General features: G+C 44.0%; 5 protein-coding genes across 5 annotated transcripts; 3 read left to right on the top strand and 2 right to left on the bottom strand.

The window, feature by feature from the left end:
• Positions 1 to 918: 918 nt before the first annotated feature.
• Positions 919 to 2402, top strand: V2V93DRAFT_364625 (uncharacterized protein). The gene is made up of 3 exons (XM_066908888.1): positions 919 to 1695; positions 1764 to 2202; positions 2265 to 2402. Exons 1-3 carry the CDS (start codon positions 1297 to 1299, stop codon positions 2375 to 2377), a joined length of 951 nt encoding a protein of 316 aa, XP_066768079.1. The 5' UTR covers positions 919 to 1296; the 3' UTR covers positions 2378 to 2402.
• Positions 2201 to 4523, bottom strand: V2V93DRAFT_364622 (DNA-lyase 2). The gene is made up of 4 exons (XM_066908887.1): positions 3372 to 4523; positions 2894 to 3322; positions 2607 to 2838; positions 2201 to 2546 (listed from the first exon to the last, which is right to left on the bottom strand). Exons 1-4 carry the CDS (start codon positions 4285 to 4287, stop codon positions 2441 to 2443), a joined length of 1683 nt encoding a protein of 560 aa, XP_066768078.1. The 5' UTR covers positions 4288 to 4523; the 3' UTR covers positions 2201 to 2440.
• A 296-nt stretch (positions 4524 to 4819) lies between these two features.
• V2V93DRAFT_403428 (SDR family NAD(P)-dependent oxidoreductase) lies at positions 4820 to 5866 on the top strand (the record flags this gene model as incomplete). The annotated part of the gene is made up of 3 exons (XM_066912624.1): positions 4820 to 5072; positions 5163 to 5312; positions 5381 to 5866. 3 exons carry the CDS (start codon positions 4820 to 4822, stop codon positions 5713 to 5715), a joined length of 738 nt encoding a protein of 245 aa, XP_066768077.1. The 3' UTR covers positions 5716 to 5866.
• Positions 5867 to 5966: 100 nt separating this feature from the next.
• Positions 5967 to 7831, top strand: V2V93DRAFT_364616 (mitochondrial carrier domain-containing protein). The gene is made up of 4 exons (XM_066908886.1): positions 5967 to 6317; positions 6384 to 6569; positions 6621 to 6698; positions 6752 to 7831. Exons 1-4 carry the CDS (start codon positions 6169 to 6171, stop codon positions 7437 to 7439), a joined length of 1101 nt encoding a protein of 366 aa, XP_066768076.1. The 5' UTR covers positions 5967 to 6168; the 3' UTR covers positions 7440 to 7831.
• V2V93DRAFT_364613 (anaphase-promoting complex subunit 5-domain-containing protein) lies at positions 7800 to 10480 on the bottom strand. Its single transcript, XM_066908885.1, has 3 exons — positions 10063 to 10480; positions 9656 to 10010; positions 7800 to 9597 (listed from the first exon to the last, which is right to left on the bottom strand). Exons 1-3 carry the CDS (start codon positions 10378 to 10380, stop codon positions 7925 to 7927), a joined length of 2346 nt encoding a protein of 781 aa, XP_066768075.1. The 5' UTR covers positions 10381 to 10480; the 3' UTR covers positions 7800 to 7924.
• Positions 10481 to 10557: the final 77 nt, after the last annotated feature.

The raw sequence follows: 10557 nt of genomic DNA, 5'->3' as shown, positions 1-10557 counted from the left end.
AATGCCTGAGCGTTTATGATACCTGAGCATTTGACACGCCTGAGCGTTTGATACGCCTGAGCGCTCAATATGCCTGCGGGTTCATGATGCCTGAGCGAGGAGAAGCAGGGGATCTCAGCTGAGTAGCCTGTATTCCACACACATTGACTGAGGCGGCATACGGCACTCATTTTAGCAGCGTGATCTATATTAGCCAGAATTAATCTCAGAATAGTTCGAGCTATGCCATCAGATTAAAGTAGATCTAGTTACGATTGCATTGGCTTATGGGAAGTCAGTAGACCTCTAAAGGAAGCCAAGAACGAACCTATGCGCACTTCCATCTAGAAATTAGGAAATTTTAGCCGCCTTATTTTGTCTCCAGGTACCTCAATGGGGATGAACCGCAAAAGAAAGCATTCCAGGGCAGTGGATATATAAAGCTCTTTTAGTCTTGCCCATGAGTTGTAACATCTCTTTTAGGACATCATTTATAGGTTTTAGTATTGTTGAGATCAAAAACAGTTAACGAACGCCAACGTGTACTAGCGACTGCTGACTTGAACTCAAATTGTTGGTAACTGGAGTGTCCCGATAAACCTTATCATTTATAAGGAGAATAACGGCCGCGGTCGCAGACAACCAGCAGTACTTTTATGATTAGATAGAAAAATTCGACAGCAGGCAAAATCACACCCAGCACATTAATTTTCAATTAATTCCTCTCAACCTAAGTACTAGGCAGACAAGACACCGCAATGCCAATAAGTGGTGACTTAGCCGGTGCTTACTGCCTCAATTGTAATGCCTGATTAAGTTTCATTTTCGGGCGTAAAGTGAGGATAGACCAGGGCTCGTATACTTTATATGCAAGCCCGTGTACCCAAGCCAGCACTAGCCACATGCACGCCACACCGGGCTCACATCTCTATCGATGATTTTCGTTCCTACCCGATGTATCACCCACGATTTGTTGCATCTGGCGCCGCCGCCAAACTCCACAAACTGGGATCGCAAATATGGCTGCGACTCATATAGGAGATTACAGTTACAAGTGGCTCAGGAATGTCTCCCATTGGCTGTCACGTCAATGCCCGCGCACCCACGATTAACGCGGATATATATAAAGGATTCGGGACACCGCCTCTTGTTAGAGTTACTTTGTTTTACGGCCAATAAATCATACATCTTGTACTCATTACAGTAGTGGCAGGAGAATCCTTAACCGCTTGAATCTTGATACAGCATAAAAGACGTTGATATTTTTTTTCTACTATACTGCCGAGGTCGACCAAATTTCTGCTTTCTTAATGCGCCATGTCTTCTGGAGCAGTTTCGGTTGCTATCAATGTAGGCGAGAACACGGAAGTTTCTATATCAAAAATCATTCAATTAGCAAAGCAACATAATGGGCATATATTTATCATTCCCGGTGGAGGTTCGTCGTCTCCTCCTACTGAGTCTGACGGGAAATCATTCGTCCCCAAGGCCTTCGTTATTCAACGCAGTTGTTCCTTAGTGGAATCTAATCGTTTATGTTCTTCTGACAGCAAAAATTCGACTAAAGTGAAGACTTCGAGTTTTCTGAAAGCCAAACGAGCGGAAAAAATTCCTCGTCCCCGCAATGCATTCATTATCTATCGCGGTCGGAAACATAATGAAGTGATGCAGAGGGGTGACATATCTAACACAGCTGCGTCAAGAGTTATCGCAAAGGTCTGAAGAGCCCATTTTTTTTCTCTCCTTCTATATACGAATGTTATTGCTAATAAATCCGGTAGCAGATGTGGAAGGACGAACCTGTTCATGTTCGCGATTACTACCGCCAGCTGGCCAACAAAGAAAGATCTGAACATCAACTTCAATATCCGGAATATAGATATTCCCCAAGACGACCAGGAGAAAAGCCAAGACGCATGCGAAGACATCTCCAGAACACAGATATATGCGGGAATGAGCAAGATATTAAACCGGATAGGAATATTAATTACAGTGATGCCGCCGAGCTCTCCGTAAGGTCCCCTAACCTCTTCAGAGAAGAGGACAATCTCGAAAAGGCTGGACTTGCAGCAGCAGGCGTAGATGGCTCAGTCTACAAGAGTTCATTTGAGGACACAGACCATCATGGCAATGTTGCGCAGGATGAATTGTTTTCCAACGACTTTTACGCTATACAATACTCCTGCTTCCCAACCCCACAAAATTACGACCCGGTTTTGATGGGTAAGCTTATCTGCCAATCTGTATTTATTTATATCACGAATATCGCTAACGCTTCGATTGAGAATCAGTAGACGCCTCCGAAGTGCATATGGAACCATCTGAAAGCAATTTACCTGAGATCACAAATGCCTCGGAAATCCGATGGGAAGATGCTCCGGGAAGTTTTTACATATAGATACCATAATAATATTACTTGTGCCATTCATTTTTGCAAGGGTTTTGCTGTAAATCTGATTGTTCATTTCTTTGAATTGGAGCTTGCCCATTGAAAAAAAGAACATCTGTACTCTTTATTGATCTCCGATCTCGGTCTAGATGCGGTCTCGTAACCTGGTCCAACAGGCCTGTAGATAAATCAAACCATTAGCGTCGTAAATCAAAGCAGCAAAACGTTGAGGATATACCTAGAACATATCCAAAATGCTCGGCCTTCATTTATCCCAGATTTCTTGGTTATTAGCTGAATACAAGGCTCCCCATGAACATCACAAGTCGGAGCTTCCGGTTTTTTGAAGATTGTCTTCCATTTATCTGAAGTATCAAATCCAAGTTTGAAAGGATTAGGAATACTATCCGCATCATCCGCAGAAGCAGAACGGTCCAAATCGAGTGTAGGAGGCGTCTTTACGCGCTCATCTAACGCTGAACCATCAGTCAAAATTCTTTCAATGCAAGATGTGAGAGACTTTACCTGTGGTCTTTGATCGAGATACAAAACTAGTGAGTCTAAGCTGGCCGCTTTTCGCAGCTCTTTTATCGGCAGTCAAGCCTTTAGAATCCGGGGATGAGGTAGAAAGCCTCGCTTTCTTATATTTTAAATCTGAATTATCATTGGGTTCATCGTCCGGAGTAGCTGGTCTGGCATATTGCCTACTCGCAACAATACCTTGACTCTTATTCTTGAATAAGCTATCGATACTTGCAGTTGACTGCAAGCCTCCGTAAAAGCTTTTACATAGACGAGGAGGGTCAACCGTGCTTCGTGAAAGCTCGGCACTTGTACAGGCAAAGTCTGCGTAAATTGGGCAGTGATCAGATCCCAACAAATCAGGACGAATATTGGCATCGACACAATTACTAGCAATCGCAGAAGATGCGCATATATAGTCAATGCGAGAACCTTCGTTATGTTAGAATTCAGAACTGGCAACGTAATGAGCTTAGCTTACCATAATTTGACGGTCTAGCATTCAGCTTTTGGTTCCAGCACGTGTACATTCCCTTCCTGTCTGGATAAAATTGTCTACACAGATCAGAAAGAAATGCGTTTGGGGAAGGGAAGATTGAAGAGTTTAACAGCTGTCTCGAAAAATTAGAATGAAACGAATCAAGATTGTTGATCCTCATGATCTCTGACGGATCGGCAGTATCGACAGGATCGCGTATGATATTGAAATCTCCGACAACAATCACTTGACGCTTCTCAACTTCAATTAACGTTCGCACACGCTGAAAAAGGATCTTTTGAAATTGCTCGCGAAACTTGTTTCTCTCCTCGCTGGATACTGCTGGGCAGTAAACATTAAAAAGAACAAACAGCCCAAAATCTAATACCAAGGCTCTTCCCTCTGAGTCAAGTAGTAGGGCTTCAGGCAAACTCAGAGACATGTCATAGCCACCTATTGAGTCTTTGCAATCTCGAATACGTATAGATTGCTGTGCTCTAACTCGCGGCATCTCCAATATTCCAGTGAGGCCTTCTTCAGCTTTTGTAGCTCGGCATTTAGACTGGCGAGTGTACACAGCAACTCCTGAATAGCCTTTTTTATTCTTCGGCAAACTGAAGTATGAATCGAAACCTGGCACCAGGGCCATGTCTCTCGTAAGATCCTTTCCTTGAATCTTGGTCTCCTGAAAGCAGATTATATCAGCGTCCAAAATATCAAACATATGTAGAAAATCTTTCGCTTCATTCCATGGATGATACTGGAGAACATTCCTAATACCGCATATATTGAACGATACTATTCTTAACTTCAACGGTTGATCTCGAGAAGGTTCGTTTAAAGAACCTTCCTCCGCAGGTTCAGTCTTCCTTGGAACTTCCATATCATCCGTTGTGATCAACTCAGATGTGGGATTCATTATGCAAATCTTAGCAGAACGTTTATGATATCTGCCACGCTTTTCTCTTGCAAGCCCCACAAATCATGCTTCAGAGGCTTACTTCGTTCTGTTCCAATCTAGATCAAATACATTTATCATAATCCAGCTTTTGCAAATCTGTATCGTCACCTAAATTGGATTATGTAGGCGAAAATCAGTACCAACTTTTCAGTAGCAACTATATGAGCAATTGGTGCGTCTTGCTTATTTTTATCTACTGGACTGAACTGAATTTCAGAATCTGGTGGGGATGTGCAGTTTAGGGTTTCAAATAACCAGCGCGTACACTTGATGAAAGCCATGCGGTGCGGCTCGGCCGAGCACAGGAAACAAAGGATGGCTGGAGGTTGAGCTTCGCAGAGCATGTGCTCGACAGGCTTTCTCGTCCATCACAGGTTGTAATATTCTCAATATTTAAATATACCCCTCGCTGCTTCTGTATATTATTGCTCTGCTCATTGTCCCTAATATATCCATCTTCACTGTCTTCTGCTCTTCCTGCTCTCTCACAATGCCGCAACAACTCGTCATCACAATTTCTGGCGCCTCCTCCGGCTTTGGAGCCATGGCAGCCCGTGCTCTCGCAAAAGCCGGCCACATAGTCTACGCTGGCATGCGTGCAACTGCCGATCGCAATGCGGCGCAGGTGCAGAAATGCAACGAGTTTTCTAAAGAGAACGGCGTCAAATTATTTGCCGTCGAGATGGACGTCGCCTCTGACGAATCAACTAAAGCCGCTGTCTACCAAATCATTAAAGATCAAGGTCACCTTGATGTTGTTATCCACAATGTCGGCCACATGACTCTAGGCCCGCTCGAATCCTTCACGCCCGAGCAGCTCCACGAGATCTAAGATGCCAATGCTGTCTCTGCGCACCGCCTGATGTGCGCCGCTCTGCCTCACCTGCGAAAGCAGCATAAGGCTTATGTACTATGGGTCGGGTCATCATCCACCGACGGCGGAAATCCTCCTTACCTTGGTCCTTATTTTGCCGCTAAAAGTGGTATGGACTCCATTGCGATGCTAGCGAGATTGCCCGCTGGGGAATTGAAAGCTCGGTCATTATCCCAGGTGCATTCCCGACTGGTACCAATCATCTCGCAAATGCAGGAAGGCCGAAGGACAAGGATATTGCTGACGAGTACGAAAAGTACTATGCTGGTCTCAGCGAGAAGACTGGCGAGAAGCTTGCCGAGATCTTTCCTTCAGGTGTCGGCATCAATATTGTCGCCGAAGAAATTGTGAGGCTTGTCAACCTACCTTTTGGAACGCGTCCATATAAGACTGTCATTGATCCTAGCAATGACGGCGCGGAGGAGGTGACCAATTTGAAGATTGCGGTTCGTGAGCGCTACATGAAGTCCATGGATATCGAGGACTTACTGCACCCGTCAGTCTCCAAGTAGGTGCTAGTTTGCGACGGTAGAGCTAATTAAAAACCAATGTACATCTCTGACTGGAACCGATTAGAACTTTAGTGACCCATTAATATAAGCTGCAACACTAACTACTACATTAACTAAATTACTAAATTAAGTAGCAACGACCCAGTCGCTGTTCCAAAAATTCGAGACGCTGACCAATCCGCAAAATACACGTGACTTAAGTTAGAGTTCGAAATAGATTGGCGTGGTGCGGCTGGTTGCGGAAAGACGCGCGAAGTCTCCAAATTTTTTAGAATCAGCCAAAACTAAGAAAATCTCCCAAGCACACACTCGCGATACCAGAGATTCCGCAGCCTCTGGTCTCATTCTTTTGCAGCATCCTCAACCTCATTTGCTCTGGTAGCCTATACTCTGGTTTTCTCGAGAGAAAGACTTACTATTACTCAAAGCTGCAGGCAAAGAAAGTGTATAGACATGACTTCTTCTGTCGCGCCGTCAGCGACATCATCGCCTGCAGACGTACAGCTGCCTCCACCTTTAGCCCCGGGCGGCGTCGCCAGTGCAAAGACTGTGGATAAAGTCCAGTCAATATCACGACCATGGGTTCATTTTTTTGCCGGAGGGTAAGTGCTTCAGACAGGGTCATATGTTGGCAGTGAAATATCTTGCTCACGCGCGCGAAATTTTAGATTCGGAGGCATGATGGGCTCTATTTTGACCTGTCCGCTTGACGTTGTCAAAACCAGACTGCAGAGTGATTTTTACAGCTCGCAGATGCAAAAAGGACATTTGCAAAATGCGTTGAGAGATAGTCGAAAAATTGGCCATTTGCGGTCTATCGGATTACATTTTTATGAGACCTTCCAGATTATGGTGTACGCAGTATCTGTTTGTTTGATCCGATTTCGTCTGCTGACTTTTTTTAGTGATGTGTACAAACTTGAAGGTGGTCGGGCATTGTTTAAAGGACTCGGCCCGAATTTAGTCGGTGTTATTCCCGCGAGGTAAATCAATAATTTTTGTTCATCTGTCGATTAGAAAGCTAACAGACATCCAGGTCAATTAACTTCTTCACATACAATACGGGAAAAACGTTTGTCTCAACCAAATTCAATAACGGCGAAGAGGCGGCATGGGTCAACTTGACCGCGGCTGCAATCGCCGGAATCACCACGTCGACTGCTACCAACCCAATCTGGCTCGTCAAGACTCGACTCCAGCTCGATAAACAAAATAGTGACACCGGTGTACAGAAACGACAGTATAAAAACAGTGCTGATTGTGTTAAGCAAGTATATCAGAAAGAAGGCATCAAGGGTCTCTATCGAGGATTGACTGCAAGTTACCTTGGAGTCGTTGAATCATCACTACAGTGGGTGCTATATGAGCAAATGAAAAGTCTTATTCGTCAGCGTGAAAAGCTTCGCGATAGTCTTGGCGTCCAGTCGACAACGGGAGATGCTTTTTTTGAATGGCTGGCAAAATCTGGAGCGGCGGGTGTTGCGAAACTTTCTGCCTCGTTGCTGACATACCCACATGAAGTAGTGCGAACAAGACTTCGGCAGCGACCTTTGGATAATGGGAAGCCAAAATACAATGGGTTAATCAACTGCTTTACTACCATTTGGAAAGATGAAGGCTTTATTGCTCTGTATGGTGGACTTACGCCTCATTTGATGCGAACAGTGCCGAATTCAATCATCATGTTTGGAACCTGGGAGTTTATCGTCAAGCTATTCTCGTAATTCGGTCCTCAATACTCTAGAACTCGAGCGCTTCTATCTTGATTTAGACCATTTTGCTATTCTGTTTTCAGCATTCGGTGAAGGACAAAGATCAGACCCACCGAAACAGGGCTGTCGCTATTATCATTCAATTGACGACACCAACATTCTTCAATCACCAATCCCAACTCGCTCTTTAGAGAAACGATCTCAAGCACGGGGTGTGCGAAATCTATAACTGGAGTCTTTGGTTTTAAAATTTCTTTCTTCTTAATTTGTGTACATATGTTTGTAATTCTTGCTGATTTATGTTGAATGGTGGTAGTTTGTAAATAAAGCATTTATTTATACTATCTCTGACTCATTATTGTGGAATTGGAAGTAGACGAAATTAATTTATTTTATCTTCTGCTTAATTATAAAAAAACAAATTTCATAGATACACTAACTCCAATCCGAATGCAAAATAGCCAGAATAACCATTAATTCCTCCATAATCACAGCTTCTAAATCTCGTCATCGTCCATATTTATTCCCCGGTCTATGGAATCATTAGCCTGCCACAAGAGCACATGCGGATTCTTATCCAGTTTCATCGCCTCCATATTCTCGAAGTACTCTCCCAAAAATTCCTTGCGTCCTTCGTTAAACTGCTCGCCGAGAATATTGTACAGTCTAGTTAGAGATGACGTAAGTTCTCTCACCATTGCAGCGTCTTGTAATTGCCGATATAGCACCAGCGCGCGACGTGCGTATTTAATACTATGAGCGACTTTCCGAAGCATGTCTTCCTTTTCTGAATCGATACTGAGGTTAGCATCATTGAGCGAGTCGTTTGCGCCGACCATTGCGACAAAAGTAAGGTAGAATGCACGGGCAAGCATTTCATAGTCAGAGCAAGCGTTGGCAAATGGAAACACAGAGTCGAGAATTGAAAGTACTGAATCGAATTGTTTTGATGAAATGAAGACCGCACATAGCTCAAAGATTGCGTCAATTAAACACGGAACAATGCAGTTTTTCTCAGAGATTGCTACAGTACGCATCATTAACGAATAGCCCCTATAATTAGAACCAATCTTGTTCATAACATTCGCATACGCAATCTGATATCTCAGTTGCATGTATATATCCGCAGTCAAGAAAACAGCCGAGTCCAGATGTTTTGTAATTAAAGAGACTGCGACTTCAGTGTTACCAATCAAAAGATGATAGTCTACACTGATCACTGCAATTTCAAAACTAATCTCTGCATCGCTGATTTCCTCCATGCATTGTAGTTTTCCAAAATACTCTGTCGCCTCAGAAGTCCATTGGTTGCGAATTGCACGTTTCAACTTAACCAGATTACCATAGACTGACCAGCGAGTAAACGAAGCCCGATTCGCGCTCGCTAGATCTTCAATCTGAAAAAGCGTTTTCAACGACTGATCGTAAAACCCATTCAGCGCCTCGGAATAGGCTGTGCGACATCGTGCTCTGACGGTTTCCTCGTTAAATATACTCGTTGAGCTATATACATTGCTCCCGACACGAGTATAAAATGACGAAAGGGCATGCACGCCAAGTCTATTCCATAACGTAGCTTTAGCTGAGTAGAGTGTTTCAATAGTTGACGGAATATTCATGCTGGCAATAACAAATGCACTTTTGTCTAGAGCTTCAACAATCTCAGTAGGAGATGCTCCCTCAGCCATTAATTGTCTTGTTTCCGCCAGGTACACGGTTGAATGAAGATCTGGCATTGAGCTTTCTTGAGCCTTAGCTTTAAGATATCTCAAAGTATTCTCATCATCGGCAGCAACGTGTGAGTAGTGACCAGGAAACTCAGCCTGCATCTCCGTCACCCACGACAGGCAAAAGTTCAAGCACACAGAATCGCGGTACTCACGGGCGGTTCTAATAGCTTCTTGGATAGCCCAAATAGCTTCCTCACGACAGCCAAAATCCGCCTGCATCATTGCTAGATTTAAGAGAGCGTACTGATAACGGGAATTTGGATGCTTGAGACTTGCAAAGTCAAAATAACTGCGAAGGTTTTCATTTGCTTGTTTGTAATCGCCAGTGCGCCAGGCATGGAGAAATTTGATGTAGTAAAGAGTCGCTGGCTGCCTTCCAGTAGATTGCAGAGAGTATTCAAGAGTTTCCAGCATTTCCGCTGTCAAACGGACTCCATGTTCTAATGTCATAATCAGCTTAAAACTTCCATTGATCAAATGAAATAATATATCATTTACCATGCATATATTTAATTTGATGTTCAAAGACCCGCATCATGTCATCCACCGCAAATGAACGATTGCTCTTCTGAGTTACTTGACGCTTGCTTGACGGGTCTCTCTTGTATCGTTTGATCTCGGCATTGACTGACCAGTCCTGGTCTGCTTCGCAAAATTGTTTAAATCCCTCCCATAAATGCGACCGTTCTTCAAATGACATTTCTTGGAACTCCAAATAGCAGCGACGCAAAAATGTTCCTACTAGAGAGTTTGGGGTGACTAGTGGAGCTTGGTTGTCTTCAGGTTGAAAGAAGACTATATCCATGCTATCAAAGACCGAGTACATGTCTTCAATTGTCTCAATTGCAAAAAGCTATACATTCAACTAAGCAGAGTTTACTTTTGATAAAAAATAATGCACATACCTGGGTTACGTAGACTTTAAAGAGATTACGCCCGTCGGCGTCTCGGCAGCCTTGGAAATCACGACCAATGGCTCTGATCGACTTACACATAATGCCGAAGGATGTCGTGCCGATGTATCCCATGATTGTTTGCAGAACTCGATGCCGGTCTTCAGCACGCACCCCGAGGTCAAAGTATAACTGGATGAGAGAGATGAGGGCGAACCGCTGCGGGGTGAGGAAGTTGGCCAGTCTGAGATCTGGATGAGTGGGAGTAGCTTTGCCTGTCGCATTCTGTCGCTGGTGTGCTGCAGACAGTATGGACTCATCCACCTCCATTATATACAATTATCAAATATGAGGACACGGGCGATGGGGTCAAAATAGGGGAATAATCTAAGCCGAAATTCACATAGGGGAATCAAACTGTAAACAAATGAAATGCGGTTAACTCTCGAGCACGCGCGCGACTCAGCGCGTAATTTGGAGTTGTTTGAACGTGTTACCCGGAGGACG

Source organism: Kockiozyma suomiensis (assembly GCF_038497685.1).
Source record: "Kockiozyma suomiensis strain NRRL Y-17356 unplaced genomic scaffold V2V93scaffold_2, whole genome shotgun sequence".
Taxonomy (NCBI): Eukaryota; Fungi; Ascomycota; class Lipomycetes; order Lipomycetales; family Lipomycetaceae; genus Kockiozyma; species Kockiozyma suomiensis.
The sequence above is the reverse complement of the archived record's forward strand: the minus strand, read 5'-3'. Positions and strand labels throughout refer to the sequence as shown.